At 40.3% G+C, this 22914-nt stretch overlaps 1 protein-coding gene across 2 annotated transcripts in view; it reads right to left on the bottom strand.

Annotated features, from left to right (window-relative positions):
* NFATC3 (nuclear factor of activated T cells 3) overlaps positions 1-21998 on the bottom strand; it is a 63323-nt gene extending 41325 nt beyond the window's left edge. For both annotated transcript variants that reach the window (XM_031505817.3, XM_031505818.3), the window contains exons 1-2: positions 21702-21998; positions 5649-6768 (exon numbers count right to left, since the gene is read on the bottom strand). In XM_031505817.3, coding sequence (XP_031361677.3) covers positions 5649-6768; positions 21702-21801 — 1220 coding nt within the window. In that variant the 5' untranslated portion in view covers positions 21802-21998. The remainder of the gene's footprint in view (positions 1-5648; positions 6769-21701) is intronic.
* Between the last annotated feature and the right edge of the window lie 916 nt (positions 21999-22914).

Raw genomic sequence — 22914 nt, 5'->3', positions numbered from 1 at the left:
AAAATAAGACCTCTTATGTTTTAAAACCCTTCATTTTTCAGTCTTGATGGGGAAGGAACATACTTGTAGATATTTACACATGTTCCATTAGTAAGTTCTACCCAATTCAGTGCCAAATTACTGCTAGAATAGCTTGGGACAGCCTTTCACAGGAGTTTCTCTCTCTCTTTTTTAATTAAAAACCTTATTAGCAATGCAATAACCTACTAGTAAAGGACCAAATCACATCAGGATATGGAAGTGATAAGTGACAGTCATTCTAAAGCTTTCATTAAATTAAATCTTTGCACATTGTTGAAACAATACCAATCTGCAAACTTACACATGTTCTTCTGGAAATACCAAGGGAGTTCAATAATCTGATTAATGCAAGCCTCTGAAGCTCATACTCATATATATATATCACATCAAGACTAAAGACTTTGGAGAACAGCAGCTCTTAAAGGGAACTCAGAGGTAAAGGAAGAACCTGTTGGCAGCATTCTAAACAGAAGCAACAGCATTTAAAGGTATCACTCCATTGATTTTATCAATATTAATCCAACAGATACCTTCTCTGCAACCATTATCTCCAAAACAGAACTGACTGATGAGGAAAACAACTGATGTTCAGTGTAACAACAGCCACACATGCCCATAAGGACTTCAGCATTGAGACCTGTAAGAGGCAGGCACAGCTCCTGGGCTGACTCTGCCCCTCTGCCATCAGAAGCAGCGTAGGGCAGAGACAGGACTGCTTGGTTGCTTTGACTGTGGCCCCAGAGCAGCGGGTGTGGGACAGAAGGGAGAACAAAGCCTATGGGACTCGTTAACATAATTCAGCTAAAAACAATTACCTTCTACTTGTAGCACTGTTTTTGAACACAGGTGCAACTGATACAAAAATTCATTTTATCCACTCTGTATGAAAATATTCCTACCTCCTCGTAGCCACTAATTCTAGTAGCAACCTTTCAAAGACACCTCACAGTATCTCCAGACAGTTGTAAAAGTTCTTATTTCCTTCACTGGTTGAGATTCCCAGATGTTCTAGAGAGATGCTTTTATTAATTTTTAGTTGCAGCAAAAATAATTTTCCACTTAAAATTCCTCCCAACACTTCAAAAGTGAAAAAGCTCACTGACCACACAATGGCTACTCCACATTTTTTCTTCATCCCAAGTTTTTGCAGAGATAAACCCACAGTGTATTCTGTGACAAGTCAATGCTGCAAGACAGCAACCCTCTGAGAATCTCAAATCATAACTATGATCCAATACTATTTTTTTCAAGAACTCTTGCAGCACCAAAATACTGCTGTGGCGGCTCTTCACTGCCTAGAACAAAGCCATATTCTCCCTGATGGAGAAATCCTGAAGTCAAGAAGTTTGGGGCCATTCCAACCACAGTAACCCATCACTAGACTTTAAATACTGTTTACATTCAAAATACCACCATTCTGCTCCTAGCAAAGCCACAGTTCACAAAGCTGTCAGAGTATTGGTACAGTGAACTGCCATGTGGAAATCTCTATTCCATCATGCCAGAGCAAAGCAGAGAGATGAATAACAGGTACAGCACTAAGGTCCTGCACCAAACACTACCTGAATTTCCCTGGATTCGTTAATGGTGTGTAAACATTACAGTGATAGCCTCGCTCATTAAAACCTAAGAGGTTCAAAGTTCCTTTGCTTGTCTCACTTAAGTGGGTCCTTATCTTCAAAGCCAGTAATTTGCAAACATATTCATTTTAAAGTTTTGCTAGTAGAATAGCTAGTGTTATTTCTATTTATCAGAAGAATGTGATAAATACTTGGTAGACTAACTTTGTCTATAGAAATCCTTCTATGTGAGTGAATTTCTTAAAATTAAGACTGAAGGCCCAATACAGGACATAATTCTGTTCCTCTATAGTCTTTAGACTTCCAAGAGAAGGATTCAAACAAAAGAATCAGTTTTCAAGTATTCCACTAACTACCACTTTATGTAAACTAATTTTTTTTCCTAAATTAATTAGTTACATCGTCAGCCATCCTAGTTTTCAGCAGTAAAACTCTCAAGCTGCCATTACATGTCCACCATGAAAATTACTTCTGAGCTGTAAATACATCTATCAAAGACTGTTTGTTCATCACCACTGGGACAAAGAAACTATTTGATGTCCCATCACTTCTCAGTGTCATAGATTAAATTCATGACAGAACAGTCTGGAGACAAACACCAATTTCTGTAGTAGTTTTTAAATCAATGTGCAAGTCTCTATGAATTTCATGAGGGAAGTAAAGGAAACTAGGTTTTATTTTAAGATTTTTGACCATTAATTAATATTGCCTGGTTATCTTCCAGAAACAAAAGCACCATCTGTTGCCATCAAATACTGTGGGGCTAAAGAAAGAAAGAAAAAAATGAATGACTCATTAAGTTTACTACCCTACAAATGCCTGTTTGCTTGAGACACAAATTAGATTCTCAAGATCCACTCAACCAAACCTGAAGTCTACTGTTTCACTTGTCATTCATGTTAAAATTTTAAGTTTAAAGCAATCATACCTAAAAGCAAAAATACCAGAATTGCCATGATTTTCAATTGCATCATCAGTGAGCACTTTTTTAAGAAATAGCTCCATGTTACCTTAACCAGTGCTGGCCATGTCTGTGACAGTCCTTAACTCCACAATGCCATAACCAAGGTCAGCACCAGCAATGCTCCTGATCTCTTATGACTTATAAAGTCCTCACCAAAGGTATTGTATCACCTGCTTAGTAGAAATTTCTAGGTGATCTCTAGACTCTTTTTATTCCCCTTGTTCAAGTAAAAAATGTACTGTAAAACATACTTTCTGATTATTTTTTTTGCACTTTCTGGAACTCTTACAACTCAAACTCTAACAGAAAGTATGAAAGAAAGTCATAAAATCAGCACATTTGTGGAATGTTGGAGTAAAATGCTAGTAGGAAGGTTGGATCTACTATCACTACATTAAGATCCCAAGAAGAAAGGGATTTTTTAAGGGGAGGGGAAAGAAAACATGAGACACAGATAAAACCATGTGGGGAGGCCGGGGGTGAAAGAAAGAGGCATCTTAAACAGCAACAAGAGTAACCATGTAATAAATAAAATTACCAAGTTAATAGCTGAATATTCTGTAAAATGACTAACTGAATCTGCCATCATACCTGCTGAGTGGCATCATCAGCGGACACCTCCACTACTCCCTGGACAGAGGCTGCTGCTCAGTTCTTTCACTTGTAGGAAGGAATTGCTGCAGTGGTCCTGCCCAAACCCTTGCTTACACTTATCTTTGACAAGGAGCAGAAATGGGACTTGAGGCATGTACTACACAGACATTTTTCATATGCCACTGACTGGCAGATTATGAGTTTCTGTGACCAAATAAAAAGCTGCCATCTAACAAACCAGTCTGAATGGCACGTGAAATATGACTAACATGTTCAAAAGCATCTTAGACATTTTTAGATTTTCTTAAGCATTGCACACTTACTGAAAACAGAAGAATGAAGGAAAATATGGTCAGGACTGACAGGAAGTAGGTAACAGATTTACAAAACTTTTGAAAGCACTCAAAGCAGAAGGTGCTACCTACACATTTCACACCACAGAACACGTAAGGCAAATCACTCTCCTTCTTCCAGGGGTCAGTTATTGCATCTGGGTGTGTACTTTATCTGCTTGGAATCAATACTCCTGTTTACTTCATACACTCCTTTGTGCTTGACAATACAATCGATACATTAAAAAGTACACTATTTTTACTATCTCTTGTAATTTATACTACAATTAATACAATTGTACATACATTATGGAATAAATACATAAATAGTGATTACATAATTCTTTATGAAAACTAATATGCTCACTTTTGGTCACCATCATCAACTATTTAGAAGCAGAGGATCTTCTTGCATTTCATTTTATTTATAAAATGTAAGGGTCAACTTAGGTTTATAAGAATCAGAACTACAAAATAATGTATGACAGATTGGAAGGTTTTACCTACTGAAGATGCACACTGCCATAGCCCCTGTGGAATAGGCTACAACTGCTAAATAATTAAACATTTCAACAAGGATACAGCTGCCAGTGCAGCCATTTCCACCAATTCAATAGTCAGCCAACATTTTTGGCAGCAAACACACCCAGTTTAATAGGTTTATGTAGCTTCCTTGTGTATAGGTGTAGTCTTCATTGTCTTCTGTCTGTTTGCCCATCTTATATTTACAGAAATTCTTCAGTTCCTGCTTCTAAATAAAGTCTGACATTTAAAGAAATATTTTTATTTTTTAATGAAAACACTAAAATTTCTTTTTATTGTTGTACTCAGTTCTCTGCACTACAAGAGGAAACAGGTATGAGCCGTCTGTGTTTCAAACCACTTTGTTCATCCCACAGAACCATAGATCCACACCCCAAGCCTGTATGTTCATGGCCTCTAACCCTACAGTAGTACTCACCTTTTATGAATAATGTTAGCATGCAAGCTAACAAAAACGCCAAGTTATGACTACTTAGTATCCTACACAAATATAATACAATTCCAAAATACACAAATCATTAAAACAGTCATCATAGTTTTAGCTCAAATAAAAAGATTCTAGAAACAGATTGAACACCTATTACTAACAGATGGCGATGGAATTTAAAAAAAACCCAGACTTGAGGACAGTTAACTTATCTGTTAAAAGTAGTTTCAGACCTGGTAGAACAAATTTTTCCAGCCAGCAGCTTTTCATCTTTACTGTTAAAATTTTACATCCATAAACAGTTATGTGGAAAAACATTAAAAGAGAAGAAAAAAACCATCACTTCTATTTACTAAAATCAGTGCAATTCTGTGGAGAGAAATTAAAACCTGTGGTTATAAAATTAAGCAAAAAATAACCAAATGGCTGAAAAAATATTGCTTAAATATATTTAGCTATTAATAAGCCAAGCTAGGTGATAACTTCTCAAGAATTTATAGAAACTCTGTAACTTGAAAGATCACAGAACTGATCCATCTAAAAAGTAACAGACTGGAAAGGAAGGTGACTTTTTCCCCTCAATTGAACCAGTTCCCTCTTAGTCCTGCTAGCACACGACAGGACTGCAAAAGGCAAATACCTACTTTATTCTATCATGGATGGTGGAAATACCTTGGAACTACAGCCCAGGTATCCATTCCTTCTGGATGATTTTCAGCATGGCATACAATTTTTTTCCTTTATTCCATTTTTAGAATTATATTAGTCCACAAAAGTAAATAAACACAAAAGCAAATAAACTCCCTACCTCTTTTGTGATCTCCCAGTTTTGTAAAATCATCCAAATCAGGTTTCCCTAGCTATATTAAAATGTCATGTGCTCAGATTATATGGAACTGCAAAGCATGTACAAAATCCACAGGCATTTAATTCAGCTGGGCTCTATGCATATACACAAATTTTACTTAAATAAAACTAATCCTATTTACAATGCATCCACTGTATTTTTAAAGATGAAGAGTATTTCATATCTCAACTTGTTTTTTCCTAATTATAGCATCTATCTGCCTTCAACAAGTTTTCCTTAAGAAGTCTTAATCCATCACTGAAACACAAGGACATTTATATGTCTATTTGAGATGCACAGGAGAGGAGAAGCAGGAAGGAGTTACTTTCTAATCACTTACCGGAATATAGGAGTGTGACCAGGCTTCGGTTTGTTCCAAGTAAAGTGCGAAGGAACAGAAAGAAATTGGTCTCCAGGCAAGTCTTTTTTCAAGGTGTGCTGAGGTCCAGAGCAATCATCCACTGCAGTTTCAAGGGATGATGACAAGTTACCTTGCTCTTCAGGACAGATATCTATTTTTCCAGATAAAGTGGCAGTCTGATCCTCTGAGGTCTTTCTGGTTTTTAGAGGAATATCAGTCTCTGTACAACACTGAAATGGTGAAAGCCCAGAGTTAAGGCCTTGTACATTATGAATGGAAGTGTTTAGCCACGTGTCTTCTGTTATGCTTCCTCTGGGAGAATGGCCAGGTGATGGAGTTGGAGAATGGTGAGGAGAGAGAGAGCCAGCATAGCAAATCTCAGCACTGGAGTGTCGGCGTTTCCCACAGGGGGATGTAGGTCTTGATGAGGGCCTTGATGTTGGTCTAGGGCTCAGCCAATTTTCATCTGTAATACTAGTTCTGGGAGAATGACAGGGAGACTGCCTAGGTGACAAGGCATGCCCAAAGCCATAAGGCTGCTGCCACGATTCATCACTGGGACCTCTCGGAGAACCACCAGGTGATGCCAAAGGAGAGCCGAGGGTAAATCGAGCAGCTGCTTCATTTAGCTCTGAGTCTACATCATCATAAACATGGGAAATGGATTCACAAGAGGAAGCATCTGAAAACCAACTCCTGGATGAAATGCTGCTGGCAGGGCTCGGACTAAGGGATGATTCCCTATACGATGGCTCAAGAGGAAGATAGAGATGGTCCCGGGAAGGCCTTTCCATATACTCATTTTCTGTGCCATTTGTGTGTAATTCATCTTCATTTGCCTCAATCCCCTGGTGACAGTTGGGTGAAATCGATGTGATTTGAATGCTGGGGCACTCAAAGGGTTTGGGTCCACCTAGTGGACTGTACTTGGATTCTGGGACCTCACAAGTGCCTTCATAGTTCTTGAGACTCTGAAATCTTGTAGGAGAGGAGTGAGACTGCAGTCCATGGCGAGGAATACAAATCGGCTGATTGACAGAGGAGGATGGCTGGTCTACATTAAAGATGTATATGGACGCACAGTCATCTGACTCAAGATCTGAAAATGAAATTTAAAAAGATAAAAAAAGTAGTAAGAGTCAGAATAGTCAGAACTTGGATAAATGCATTACGAGTTCATCTTTTTGATACAAATAGGACGAAGGTACTTTCTGCAAGCCCTGTCAATACTTACAAGCACCAGAACATCACATCCATAATACTGATCTATTTTAACAATAGAAAGCATCTTACAGTGATTCAAACTAGAATGAAGACTACGAACCACTAAAAACACTCAACCAAAGGAAGCCTAACAAAGAATATTATTAGAGATACTATGAAGAATTTTATTCCTAAGATATATTTTTTTAGGCTAGAAAACTCTCAAGTGCCTATGCTAAATAGAGTTTCTCAGTGGAGTCGCATGAAGTTTGAGCACAGTTGTCCAGCAAAATAAGGCAAAACAAAATATTCTCAGACCTCACTAACTTATCCAAAACACAGGAAATATTCCAAAGAAAAACAAGCAATTGAGAAGGAGTACAAATCCCATTAACAGAATCGGCCACTTTGTCTCACAGTACTGAAGCACATTTTCTTGCCCCACTTCTCAATATTAAATTCGCTGCCAATATGAGACATTTGTCTGAAACAAAAGTAGAAAACACAACATTTTTTTCATATTTTGTAGCCACTGTGATTCCACTCTTATTTATTTTCATTTGTAAATAAGGTCTTCACTAATTTTCCACAAATCTAGGCTAGATGACATTAATTGCATCTCTTGGCATTAGTTCTTTTTTAAAAATTATTTTTATCCTGAGTATCAGCAGCTAATAATATTTGTTTTAAAATAAATATATTCTCTGTCACAATCAGTTAAAATATCCAGACTGGAAGCTATGTATTTTAGACCCTTCCATGACAAAAAAAATTGTTAATCAAGTCAGTCTGTTACCAGTTTCACTAATAGCAATCAGCTTAAAATTAACTAAAACAGAAACAAAACATCAGCTCCTCAGAGGGAAGCACTTTCAAATGAAGAGAAAGCACACTGTTACAAGGAATGGACTACATTTCTCAGACTTCATAAAAAAAACAAAAACAAAAAGGCTGAAGGTTCATGAGCAGGGATCAACCCTATGTGAAATCTATTAAAGAAGGCATACATTGCATTTAAGGAGTTCTTAGTAATATTACAAACACTGCATGATTTTATATATATTATGGTTATGTATGACAATTATCCATATTATATATCATGAACTACTATTATATGTGTTAAGAGCACAGAAAATTAGCATAGGTTGATTTCTAAATATGCACACACTGAAAGGACCAGGGTTCTCAGGAAGGACTACTGCACGTATCACACACAATTAACTCAAGCTCACTATGTTGAGCACTACCAAAACTGCATTTCCCTGTTCTTTCACTAGGGTAACAAACATTTTTTTAAAACATTAATTGAGGGTCTTTCTTCTTGCTGTTTTCCACCACAAAACATGAAATGCAGACAGTAATTGATTCTAGGTTTTCCACATCTATTGGTGTATTAATGTGCAAGATCACAGATACCTGTTTCCTAACTCTGTATTAATAAAAGCATAGATCTAGGAAGAAAAAGACAATCCTAATAAAGGCTATTATCTTGCTTATCAAAACTTAGAAATAAAACAGTTACAGCTACAGAACTTTTAAATAATAAGAATGTTTTAGAAAAACAGCAGTTGGAAGTCTTCAAGCCCTGTGTGTAACCATTTACTGTCATTAATGGTTTCAGGAACAGTAGCAGCACATTGTTTACACTAAACCTCTCACCATTGCAAAGAGCCTTATTCCTCTTGCACCGATAATCAAGAAATCTTAAAATACTTAAGATAATTTCTCTACTTTCAGTGTCACAGGGATTTACAAATAACAGATGTATATTTAGAATTTAATTCTCACAATGCTGAGGTGCAGAGATCAGACTAGCACAGAATTACCAACACCAGCTGGGAAGAACCAGGGAAGAGATGGATCAGACAGGAGACAGAACTTTTCTGACTCAGGTTTCTTTGGTCCCTCTCCTGACAAAGAGCCTCTCCTGAGTTTGGGTGTGCTGGCCGTTACCCCTCCCCAGCTGCCCACACAAAACAGGAAGCTAGAAACCTAATGAATATCCAATCCCAAAAGCATGCTTAACACCGTGAACACAACCAGTTTGAAGTCTAAATCACCCAAATAATTTTCAGACTCAATTGATAAACATGTAGATTTATTTCAGTCTGTGCACACAAATCCTCCCCTTACAGTTCATGTGTTTAAATAACCTGTTAGGTGCTCATTTGTATGACCTTTATAAATCATGTCATTAATTCTACTAGATTATTTACCAGAAATTATTTTTGTCCTAATAAAGACTGCAGAGAATCCAACCTGAAAGAGCCTTCTAACCTATCTTAAGGAACTAGTAAACATACCAACAAACGTACAACTGGGGGAGGGGGGGGAAGAAAGAATGAAAAAAATTTAGTCGATAACCCTTAAAACAGAAAGCAGTGAGAATAAGAATAGCACAAAACAAATCCAACACAGGGCTTCAACAAGCAGAGGGTAAACAAACAAAGGAAAGTCTCACAATAGGCAAGTGTAAGGAAAAAAGAGTTATGGAGAAGCCTGAGGGAAAAAAATGGAGTTATGGAAATCTGATTACTTAATCGGAGAGCTATTACATTCAAACAATCCTATTGGGGGAGGAAAGACAATAAAGAACTTGGCCAAGTCATGAGGCCCTCACTGACCATAAAATATTTGAAAGCACTCAAGACACAGAAACTAAGACAGACGATGAAGGTACAGCACAAAAACTACCACAAGCATATGTGGGCAAGATGCTAGTCAAGACAGACAACAAAACAGACCAAGAGAAATAGTGCCATTCACATCAAATCCTTCATACCACTGAAAAGGCAGGTGTGCTAAATGCCTTTGCTTTAGTAAGACAACAAAATAAACTCCTAATAAAGATAACAGCAATACAGAGTAAAGAAAACTGGTCTAAATAAAAGGTTAAAAAATGAAGGATTACGGGGCAATAAGTTCAACTTCAGTTTTAGAAGTAGTATTAATAGTTTATTTGTTCCAGTAAGCATTTTAAAGGAGACAAAGAAACAAAACAAGTCACTGTTTCCTAAGAACAAACCACGTCAAGCACATTTTCTTTTACAATCAAAGGAGATATTCTGGACAAATAGCATAGAAAAAACCCTCAAACTTTGTTTTCACTAAGACTTTTACCACTGCCATGCACAGAGAAGCCATGAGTCTTTAGAAATTTACTGGAGTCTTCCCCACCCTGCTGAGATCAGGTTCACTACTGAGGGATCACAAAAATGAGCAGATGCTCTATATTCACAGTGTATAAGCTAAATAAAGCTGCAGAGTTTCACTGCAATCTTACATCAGGCGTCTGTGTCATCCACTGTCAATGAGAACCAGAAGGTTGCTCATTTTGAATGTACATTTGCTACTGTCTGGAAACAGCCTTGTGTACAGAAGCTCCTGTTCAGCATTAAAACAATGCTGGCTCATCTCTTACTAAGCTGCTAACTACACTTCAACATAAGCTGTCTGACTGGGGAATATAATTAAATAATATCCAGAACAACTGCTTCTAAAGTACATTTTTCTTGCTACTTGCTGTATCAGAGTGCACATTTAGGACTAGCAATGCTTGCCCACCAGTTGTTCACTCCCCAGTGATGTACTGGCACATGCACATGTGCAGCTGTGCACTCGGCCAGATTTCTCCAGAGAAGGAAGGTCAATTACTATCAAATGTCTGAACACAAGCCCTGTGCCAGAATTACCCAAACTGTTTTATTATTCTAAGTTTATAAGCCCATAAACAAACATTTTCAGACAATAGGAGTTGCTATAAGGTACAAAGAAAGTGCAACATGACCTAGGTCTTATAAAATTACTACTGTGAAAACAGGATCAGCAATCAAGTCCTTTAAATAGCATGAGGAAAGACCTGAACATTGACACAGACATCATGTGTGTTCTCAGGCAAGTCTGTCTCACTTACAAGCTTTAAAAAGAATGACCAACTCTTCTGTTTTCCACTTCTACCATGACAGTTACCACTACCTCTTTCTGAACACAATGGTTACAAAAACATTTGTAAAAATGTACAAAAAGCATATGTGGCTGTTTTTTATTTCATTATTCTGCAGGTTTGCACAAGTTTATATATTTCTTGGGATGGAATCTTCACATGGTACACAAAATAGTCAATAATCAATAGTTTTTCTTTTGCGCACTTAAAACCACGATTGATAAGAGTTCTTTTTGGTATACTATTCCACTAAAGTTCTATAACTGGATATTTAACTCCAGTTTTCCATTACAAGCTATTGGTTCTCCAGAAACACTTCCTACAAACTTAAACACCAATTTAAAAAAATCCCACAATCCCAAACTGAAACATAGCAATGTATTAGTTTATAAGAAGTACGACTGACTAGTAAGCCAAATATGGTACCGAAAAAGAATAAATTGTGAAAAAAAATTAAGGTAGCAGGGTGGAGTAGGGGGAAACATCCTTCTCGACCAAAGTTAGCAATACATGAAGCAGTACTGCAAGTTTAAGTTTTCAGAAAGGGATGGTTTACAGCTCTCATTTTATGAAGCAGCTCACTCTCTTCTATAGTTTTGTGCTGTTTCATGGTCATGTCAGATTATGCAAAAAAGGATAAAAATGAATTTTGCTTTTGTCAATCATGTATGCCAAAAGCTGTTCTGTCATGCCAGTCACAGTTTCACTTATTTTCTTTTGTTAAGCAAGTATACTGGAAATGTAGAAGAAAAAGAATCTTCTCAACAATGGCAGCTCATCAATGAGTCTCTTCCAAATTCTAGTCTGGATAAGAATTAATTATCCTTTGTAGAAATACAGAAGAATAAAGAAGCTGCACTAGTTTAAGCAGTTTAAACAAAAGAACAATCCAGCATATCAAATGTTTACAACTGACACTGACTAAAATAAGAACATACTGGCTCTTGGGGTGTAACTACACTAAGGTTTTTTGAGCAACAACCACCCTCCCACACACCTTCACACACAAAGGGGGAGGGGAACTGAGAACAGACGTTCTTTTAACACAGATGATTTTGGCAATCATATTTACAGTGCACTGACACCTGTATATACACAACTGACAGAATGGCAAGCTTTAGGACATGGGAGAAAACGAGCAACCAGGACAGGAGCTGCAGGTGTTCACTATCAAATAAAAACGCAACACGCGATGAAATAAACCCTTAGACCACAGCCTGGTACACATTTAAACTAGAAGTGTTGTCTTAGTGTACATCCAGCTTCACACTGAAGTAATGAAAATAAATTTCAAACAGGGAAAGAACAGCTTTGAGATACATTGCTAAAAAGTTATATATGAGGCAGGTGAAGAATTCAACTTGTAACTGTAAGATTCAACAAGAATTAGTCATTCTAAGTTCAGTTACAAAACAGAAAATAACAACCGGAAGTGCTAAGCAGTGTTTATACCTGTGTCTTCTCCAGCTCTCCTGCTATTTCTGGTTGATATGAAGCATGTCTTTAAATGATAACCTTAAAGCCTTTGGTTCAGTATTTAAGGATTATTCTTATTCATTAATACTCATAACAGATAAAAAAAAATTCTGCTTCTTGCTTTAAAAGCCTCCAAGTTCTGTGGGCTCCTCTTTGGTTCCTTTTTTTAATCTGTGGCTATATAATTCAAGAAGACACAGTATTTCACTGCATAATAACCTTGTAGACAAAACAGAAGCTGCTGCCCTCCAGTTTGATGAAGCCTCATCTGTCATTCACTGTCAGATGAAAAGCAATCTTAGCACAACCCAGTAGTTCAGAGATATTAGTGTACAGCCTTTTGGAAACAGCACAGTACATGGGCACAGCAGGTACTATCACACGGTATGAGCAGCCATCTGACACTGCTGTTCTGCAGATGAACTATCTTATCAGGTGTTAGAGTCTGCAAAGGGACTGCAGCCCTGCAACCCCAGAGCATTTCAGCTGTGTAGACATGAGACCTGAGAGAAGCCTGATCACTCCCAAACTGGTGTGCTGTGCCTGACCCACTGGAAGTAGACTGAGCATAAAGGTAATTGAGAAGATTAGGCAAATACTGAGTGAAGGGAATTAATCATGTACTGTAATTGCCAGCAGGCCAGGTTTGCCTAGATTCTTGCTATTTTGGGCCAATTTACCATGCACAGCTCTTCCTTTGTGGGGGCAAAACCAACAGACTCCATGAAAAGGCTCTCCACTTATTCAAACAGAATGAACTGAAATCCTCACCTAATTCACCCAACTCATACATGGATGTCTTTACCACCAAATAACTTCTAACACAACCTTGCTCACAACAACCTGCTGCTCTTTACAGAGACGCTGCCAGTTCACTGATCCAGTCCTGAAGCAAGCACTGAGCAAAACTAGAATTCCAAAATGAGAAGGTCTTAAGTAGGGCCGTATCAAAGAAAACAGACTGGAGTTTGCAAGAAAATGTGTATTTTAGTTTACAGGAGAGTATGGTGACACAGACCAGGGTCTTTGTGCAAACTGGTAGAAAAGGAGAGCAGTAAGCCAAGGCAAGATGTCCGAGTGCGACAGTGGATGTCCGAGTTACACAGTGGAGGGGAGACTGAAATGGGGCACCCCCTTTCTGATTATCAAACAGAGCACAACACAGAGATTGAGGACTCCTATCAATAATATCTGAACAAACTCGTTTGGGAACTCTTCACACCTCGGCCAAATTACACTGTACTTCTAGAGCTGGCCCACATGACAGAGGACAAACCCTTCCACAGCAGGCACTCCTACCATACATATACTTAAGTCAGTATTTCAAACCATCAATTTTTACAGCTTTTCATCAATACTTTATAATGCAGCTTAAATGTGGACTTCAGATACATTAAACTCACAGGCTGTGTTCATCAAAGAACTGCAATGACCCAGAATGACAATTTGAATCTTTCCCTCTGCTCACATGAATGTAGACTCAAAAACACCTTGCATTCACTTTGCTAGATTGATACAGTAAAAGGCAAAAACACAAATCAGTCAAATGAAAAAGAAGAGGCTGAAGCTGAGCACAAATACCATCTTTCTCAGCAAGGTTCAGACTGACATCCCAAAATACAGAGATGGTGATACTGGCATGCGTCATGACTGTACCACGTGTAACTTTGCATCTCTTCCCAGAGTCCTAAATGGCTTGTGTTTATTCCAGCAGGAGTGAAGTTATCACCACGTACTGTACATCAGCCTAACTCCTGCCCCCAACACAAAAAGCTTGGCAATTTGAAGGACAGCAGCATTTGCTCTCAAAGACTAAACTTGACAAATTACACTGATGAAATACAGAGATTTACGTCACTTAAAGAAGCTATGCAAAATACAAAATGTTGACAGATTTTATTAGTAGTTCTTTGGATTAAATAATGTATTTCCTTACAGCCTTGTTGTTTGAATACAGTTACCCAAAAGAGCACTATTAAAGCCTTTTGTAATCAGTTACTGAATCTCATCTTTTTTGTCCTTGACTTTGGGAACATCTTCTAGAAAGCATCTAAAGATACACATGAGTAGCTATACATCACTGCAGATATTATTACAGGCCATTATGCAGCCATCAAAGCAATGAATCATTGTCACTAACAGTTAATAAATGCAACATGACTGGATTAGCAGTTTGTCATTCTGTCACACTTTCATTTTGGCTATGAAGATACAGAGGGCTACTCTGTAAAACAACGTTAGTTAAAAGATGACAACTTCTGCCCTGGCCCAATCAGTCACGATTTCATACCCTCTCCAGCACAGAGCAAATACTGCTTCTAAGTGTAAGTCATCCTTCCATTTTTTTCCAAAACTATTAAAAACATTAAAATATGGGATTAAAAAGACATTTCTCACAGCATTTGTTCCCCAAAAAAGCAATGTTAGCAGCCACTAAAACAATCTCATTAACCCTCTCCATCAACCTGCTAGAAAAACCCAGAAAACACCAGAATCATTCAACTCCATTGAAGAATTTTTTCTATATTAAAAATATTTCTCACTTTTAGAAGTGATGACTAATCTTCAAAGTGCAGCCTGAGAAGACATTTTTAAGCATGCAATTCCTTTTAATATAAATATTAATTAATATGATACTACATTTCTGGTATTAATAAATTAGCTCTAAGTACTTGCTCATGTTTTTACTTACAAACATCTTTCATGCAACCTCAAATGAAGTTTTCTTTCTGCTTTAGAAAAACCCACCAAAATCACCACGCAACACCAAATCAAACTACACACAGAACTCTATTTTCATGACTTTACTGCTGAAAGGTCATGGGTTTGCAGTCAGATCCCCAGAAAGTTCATTCTTCTCTCCTTCCACCAAACCTGCAGTGCTTCAGATTCAAATTCATCTTCCCTGAATGACTTTGAACAGTTCTATGATTTTTTAACGTTCTCTTTTGCCAGTGTTTCATAAGAACACTCACAGATGGGTGCACTAAAGGTAGAAGAGAATGCTGGCTTCTTAATAGGCTTGCTCCTGCCTTGCAGTTTCACTCAGCCTTACTGATCATTTCACTCATCTTGAATTCCACTGTCATTCGAGCCCACATGGCATGCCTGGACAAATGCAAGGACTTGGATGTTGTTTTACTGGCTGGGCTCTCTGCCAAGTCTGCTCCACACTTCCCTGGCCCACTAGGGCAGCTTGAGGCAACAACTCCCGTATTTACGTTATTGCTGTGAACAGCCAAACTGCTGCTTCCTATTGACCCAGGCCCATCTACTCATATTTATTCTCTCTCATCCACAGCAACATTACTGAGCTGGCTACACTTCAGGTGGCATCTGACAAACTGCCTCCAGCTGGACAATACTGACCAAAGTAATGGGACTGTCATGTTTTAAGCAGAGGGCTACTTTTTACTTTGAGAAACAGTGAGCTTATTTCCAATTTTCAGAAATATGTAAGACAAAAGCACTAGCCCAAATGCTTTTGTACCCTGACCATCTCCAACATCCCAAATCTCAGGATTTGTTTTCATTTACACTCTGCCCACAATTCAGTTGGGAGGAAAGGGGACAGAGACTGATGGGTAACTATGAATTCACAAACAAAATAAGTGTCAAACTGGGGACCTTTTTCAAATCCCTGCAATACATAGTGACTCACTAGCTAGTGACTGTCAATGCACTATGTAGTGATCAAAGAACCATACTCCCAAAATAGAAAAGTTATTAAATTAGATTATCTGCAACTACAACTGCTTTGCAACACCACACAGAAGATTTTGGTATTTTCCCCGAATAGTCTCATCCTGGTCAAGCTTCATTCAAACAAGCAAGATTTAATTTATAAAGAATACTGCGAAAAATCACAACATACTCAAACATGTCAGTTTGCCAGGATTACCATCTTAATATCTTAGTCTTAATTGCCAGGCAATTCTTGACTCCACTGATACCACTTCAGTACACATGCTCCTTTGGTTCTCCCTCAGTGTTTCTCTAAGCTATCTTGAAGTCACAAGACCCTCTGTTTTTGGTCAGATGCAGCTGTTTGGTTTTCCCTCCTCCCCCCTATCAGCAGATTATATAACCACAGCCTATATGAGTGATTTGCATTGTGTCCCTGTGTGTCAATCTTTTAGATGCAGATACCAGCATCCACCAGCTTGTAAAATAAAATGATAGTAGCTCAATTTCCTGCAAGTGGTGGTTTATCACTATATGTAATACTCAGTTATCTAATAAATAAATATTTCTGTTAGAAAGTGTAATTTTTATCTAAGAGGAAAAAAATAGATTCAAATAACTTATCCATTCATTCCTTTGTTAGAGTTGCACCAGCTGATCCTATTCTTAACAACATGAGCACTCTTTTGTATAGCAAATGTTAACAGACCAGCACAGACAGCTGTATTTAGATGGATGGCTCAAATTATACATCTTAACCACAGTTACCATCTTGCGCAAAGACTTTCTCTCCTACCCATTTATGTAGACAACCAAATCTAAACTGAAACAAAATATTTTAAAAATAATAAAACTTCAAGTGAACCATACAGGTGTGCAAGGTAGCCTGGTAAAAAGACTTTAAAAGATGTCTTGCAAGCTCCTCTTACCCAGCTAGGGAAAGCAAACTTTGCAACAGTTCTGGACCAGCTCTTCTGAACACAAAACCAAATTTCACCAAGAGCAATCCTCAGTCAACTCACACCTTAAGTTCACTGCTACTGCCAGCATCCAGCCCTTAATTTTCCACTCAATCTAATTATAAAACTACTGTCTCTTTTCTACCATACCTTGACTTTCTTAAGATTATTTACCTTAATCACGACCTCGTGGGAAAAGAACAAAAAGTTCAACCATGCTGCAAACTCTCAATAGCTTTGACTGTCTTCTTCTCTCTACCAACATCCCTGACAGCAATACCAGTCATTTGGGAAAGGAAAAAGGATACTTTACATATTAATGTTAAGGCAATACTATAAAGATGAATATTGCGGTGGTGTTTCAGTACAAATCAGTGGATTTAAGACTTCTATGACATACATAAATAAAATAAGACATACATAATGCCAGTTTTCACTACAAGAGAACTCTGCCTAGCTGAGGGAAAATCCAGCACCTATCATCACTTCAGAGCACTTAGTATGTGGGCAGGAGACAACTGCTGAGCAGCCCAAGCAGCCCATGGATGCTCACAGAGAAAGGTCTGGCATGAAGACCTTCAAAAGAAAAGATCAGGTATTACTCTGACAGTCACTACAGCAAAATGTGTATTTCAGTCGTGATGTCCAGTAACAAATCAATAACCTACCAGCTCTAAGCAAAAGGAAAAAAATCTCAGAGGAGAACAGGAGCAGAAGTTTGCAAATCAATGGAAGAGAAATCCAGATACAGCGTTCTTATGCAGAATGAGGCTGCAGCTCACAAAGATGTCTTAAACAGTCACTAAATTCATCAGAACTGGGATGTTTTTTATACTCTTCAGAAGAAAAGTAAGAGATTTTATAAGATTTATTTGTAACAAGATTACCAAATAGTATTACCTAACCAAATGTTAAATCACAGGAAATACGAAGAACCCGTCTTCAGCTTGTTTCATGATTTCCAATAAAATAAAATAAATACTATGAACCTGAAGTCCAAGGAGGGTAGTTTGATCAGTTCTTTTAAAGCACTCATATTTTGGGAAAGCAAATAAACAAAATCACCCAGGGAAGGTTATTTATATGAAAATATTAATTTCTCCTTCTCTACTTCATAAACCAAGAACAAAAGGTAGAAGTTAGGGTGAAACTCGTATTACTGTTTCACTGGGTAACAAAACATTAGCCCCTCTTTAGCTCTTAGAATACTTAATCAGAAATAACAGGAACATTTTAGGCAGGATGCTGAACAGCAGCATCAATAACTCATCTATAATTCTTTATCTTCTGAATACTGAACAGCTTGCAGTCTCTAAAGTTAGTTCTGATTTCACACACCAATAAGAAATAGTTTTGCATGACACAGAACCCTATAAGATCCCAAATTCCCAGCTTAGTACTATGTACTTCAAGTACAGCTTTTACCTTATAAGAACTCATTCTTTAAAAGAGAAGATGAACCCCTAAAGTAAAACTCCAGAAAATATCATAGCAACTCATATTTGCTTCCATTTTGAGAAGTTTGGCATTTAAAAAGTATAATGTGTCCTCAGTGAAAACCTCAATGCAGTTTAAGTGCTTAATAAATTCTAGACAAATTTCCCAAAATGACACTGAATAGTATTGCAAAACTGGCGGTGGTGAAGGGAATCGGGGCATCATTACAAAAGCAGTCAAGCTAATTCAATTACTCAAGTGCCACATATTACATCCCAAAGGTCTCTTCATCAAAAAGACCAAACCAGGTGGCACATCGAACACTGTCACTGCCAGTTGCATGCCAGCCTCTTTCAGCAGCCTTTAGAGGACCTGGACCTACTGTAATGCACATGCTGACTTAGACATTTCAAATGCAGCTGATACAAGGTGGCACGATGCAATCGGATGCTACTGCAGCTACCCAAAATTTTGCAACAAAGAGCACACCAAAGAGATTTGGTTAACTTCGGAGTGATCTATAGCATTGCCTTTGGACACTGAAGGCTTGAATTTCTTGGTCATAAAAACATGAATCTCATCAGTACCTAGAAATGCAATTTTAGTGCTTAACACAACAAAACCAAAGTGACAATTATTTTGTTCTTTGGGATAAGGACACTGAACAATCAGAGAAACAGAAAGCAAGAGTTTGCACAAACTCTTGCTCAGTACCTAACATCCACTTAAAAGCAGCTGAAGAGCTTTTGAGAATCTTTAATTTAGTAATTACCTGAGCAAATTCTTACTCCACTCAAAAACTACCCAAAATGGGCTACCCCTTTTAATTTCAATCCAAGTATGCTGCAAGGATTGCAGAATTACACTAGGGATTTCAAGCATCTTCACACATCTTTTTTCATGCATTCTCCTCTGCAGCAGGAACTACAACTTTCAGATCCAGCAAATACGCACTAATGCAGAACAGAGTTCTGATGTCCTGCCACTTAGCACAAAACTACAAATGCCAGTCCTGATATCCTGAAACTCACTGAAATTGTTCTCTGTAATAACTAAAGATCCCAGCTGATTTAATTTCTCTTACTGTTCTTTTAATATCATAAAAAGGGTAATCTACTGCCTGGCACTACCACTTTCTTAGGAATTCAGATATCAAAAGTATTTCAAGGAAATGAAAGAATAGCTCACTTTTCCTTGCTTTTGATTACAAATACAATTAAATATAAATATGTAACTGTATTACTTATATGTGTACATATATAAAAGAATAAAATCCTCACAACACTAGAGTAGTCTCAGTATAAAAGACACTATTAACATAGATTTCCATGTTATTTGCACAAGAACTTAGTACCAGACACTTCCTTCATCAGAATGCCAGTCTCAAACTTCTAGAGACAAAGCATGAAGGATCAGAATGTGCTTTAGGTGTTCTCCATGATAATGGAAAACTTAGTAATTTTAGTATTATTTATTTCAAATTAAGCAACTTTCCCTGTGACCTACATGTTTTATTATTAGCATACATGTAAAAAAAAAAATACCCTTATGCTTTGCAGCACAACAGACACTACCAAGGGAGGAAGTGATATGGGATTATGAAATAGATGCTTTACGGAGCTCTAAGAACTTTTTTGTTGTTGTTGTTCATCTAATGTATTTGGAAGAGGGGTAAGGGAAAAAAATAGATTTCCAATATGGGACCTCTCATATGAATTCTAGTTCTTGATGTGTAAAATACATGGGCAGAATAAACAGATGAGCTCTCTGGCAATACTTGCAACAGAATACATGAAGGCAGAATCCTACTCTAACCCTTTCCCCCGAAGGCCACATCTGTGCACAGCAGGCAAGATCATCTCCAGAATTGTACAAAACAGTAAAATTACTTGAGTTTCAGATGTAGAATTTTTTACTGAGAGCTACTGCAAACAAACTAGTTCATGGTCCAAATATCACATTTTTAAATTTGACATAAGAATAGTTTTGACTTATCAAGCATGGAAAATTCTCTGTATTCAGAGTAACATCTGAACTGCTTGTTAAGGACTGCTACCCAAATACAGATATAACAGTGAGTTGATACCACTCCACTATTTCCAGTTTTCTGAGAAACTTGTTCTCTCATTCTCATCTATCAGCGACAAAGCAACATGGTTTAGACAACCAGTCTTATGTCAAAATAATAGAAATGAGGGTGTCAAAATTATTTTTGTTGTCATTTGTTCACATGTCTTCCATTGTTTTCATACAGTACTGTAATGCACTTATCTAGAATGCAGAATTCAGGCTCCCTTCACAAAACACACCATCTGCTATTGTACTGAGATGGAAAACAGACGAAGCCTTCCCTGACCTGAATGAATTTGCAAATCAAGAAAGTTAGGGATTTCCTAAGAAGTTAATCCTGAGTGCTTTCACACACACTGTATCAAACAAATTTTTTTCTAATTAACTTAGGCAGACAACCGAGTCAAAAACATGGCTGCATCATTTAGCTTGGATACAGCCGTGTTTCAGAGCTATCTTATCATCTAACACTTAGACATAAGACAGCCCATTACCAATTAAACTTATTTCAAGTATGTTAGAAAATAAAGCACGCAGTCATCAAACTCTGGGACGGCTAAACAAGGCACAGCTGGTCCTTATTGATTCTTCACGCCACAATTCACAGGGAGTACTTTGTTTTCTACAGTTTCAAGAAATACGAGCATTTTAAAACAGGATTTTGAGGCGCCAGTACTAGAAAACAAAGTAAAATGGAAGCACTCAGATGCATGCGTGCATCTGTACACACGGACCCAGAGCCATCACATCTGGACACGCGGGGTTCGCCCGGGCACACGTACACAAAGTCCGCAGAGCACACTGGAGTCACCGCGATGTTCTATATACGGGGAACACTTCGCTTGAAACTTTTCACCACAAGTGCCCGGACACGGCCCGGGTCCGGCCCCGTGAACGCTGCGCTGCTCCCTGCCCCGTCCCTCCGCCCGGGCTCGGGGGGCGTGGGGCCACCGGAGCCAACCCGGGGCCTTTTCCCCGCCGGCGCCACCGCGCCCGGGGCGGCTCCTCCCGCACGATGCGAGCTCTTGGGTTTCTTTCCCCCAAGAAAGTTGTTCGGGCGGGCGAGGCCCGGCCGAGCGCCCCGCGAGAGGAGCGGGAGCGGCGCCGGGAAGCGGCCGCGGCCTGAGGACGGACGGAGGCGCCGCTCCCCCCGGGCCGCCGCCTCCCGCAGCGCCGGGGCCGGCGCGGTCCCCGCTGCCCTCCCCGCCTCGTTCGGAGCCAAACAGGAACCCGGCCGACCCCCCCGGCCCCGGGGCGCACCTGCGGGCCCCAGCGGCGGCCCGGGGCCGGGCTGCCCGTCCTCGCCGAAGATCAGCCTGAAGTCGAACTCGTCGGTGGCGCCGCAGTTTGCCGTAGTCATGGGTTTGGCCGGCGGGGCGCAGCGAGACCCCGTCGCCCCTCAGGGCCGCGCCGGGTCCTGCCGGGCTGCGCTCGCCCCTCAGGACCGCCGCATAACACCGGGCGGCGGAGCGGGCGGCGGAGGGGCCGGAGGCGGGGCGGCGGCGCGAGCGGCAGCGGCGGCCCCAGCGCGAGCTCCGGTGCCCGGGCGCTTCTGTCACTCGCGGGGGGGCGGGCGCCTGCTCCGGGCTGCGGCTGGACCCGCCCCCGCGCCGCGCCGCGCCCCGGGCAGCGCCCCCCGCCCCGGCCCGCCCCGCCCCGCCCGTCCGCGCGTCCTCCGCCCGTCCCTCCCGCCGTGACGTCACGGCACCGACGGCGCCCCGCCACCGCCGCCCGCGCCGCCGAGGGACTGAGGGACAGGGACGGAGCGCCCCGCCCCCCGCGCCGCGGGGCCTGCCGGGAGTTGTAGTCGGCGCTCGGCGGCCAATGGGGCGCGGCCAGCGGCGCGGGGGCGGGGCCGCGCGCGGGGCGCGGTGCCACGTGTCGGTCCCGGCACGGCAGCGCCCGCCCCGCCCCGCCCCGCCCCGCCCGCCTGGTCCCGCTCCCGCTCCCGCTCCCGCTCCCGCTCCCGCTCTCTGACCCCTCCGCAACGCGCAGACCGCCCCACGTCAGAGCAAAGGAGCAGAATCCCCTCGAGGCGCCCGGAGCGTTACTGTCTAAAACACCCCATGTAAATAGGTGGTGCTCTTGGCACCAGCTAATGACTGGAATAATTAGGTAGGATGGCGTAAGCTGAGGAATGTCGCTTGGGTAACAAATGCTGGCTCCAGGACTCCAAGCTGTTCGCTACTTGCCTTCCGGCTCAGTGGGAACACTGGCACGCAAGCAAACGCAGAACCACAGAATACTGAGCTGGAAGGGAACCACACAGATCCCCGGCTCCTGGGCCTGCACAGGACACCCCACGAACCCCAGCATGTGCCTGAGAACCTTGTCCAAACACTCCCTGAATGCAAGGCAATGCTCGGTGTGCGACCGCTTCCTTCGGGAGCCCGTTCCAGTGCCCAGCCACCCTGCCTTGCACTGTGGCACTTCCTCATGCACTTCACTTTCTGGTCAGTAGAGCCGCTGCACC

This window comes from Lonchura striata, chromosome 11, assembly GCF_050655825.1.
Source record: "Lonchura striata isolate lonStrDom1 chromosome 11, ASM5065582v1, whole genome shotgun sequence".
Classification (NCBI taxonomy): domain Eukaryota; kingdom Metazoa; phylum Chordata; class Aves; order Passeriformes; family Estrildidae; genus Lonchura; species Lonchura striata.
This window is presented reverse-complemented; position numbering and strand designations above follow the sequence as displayed.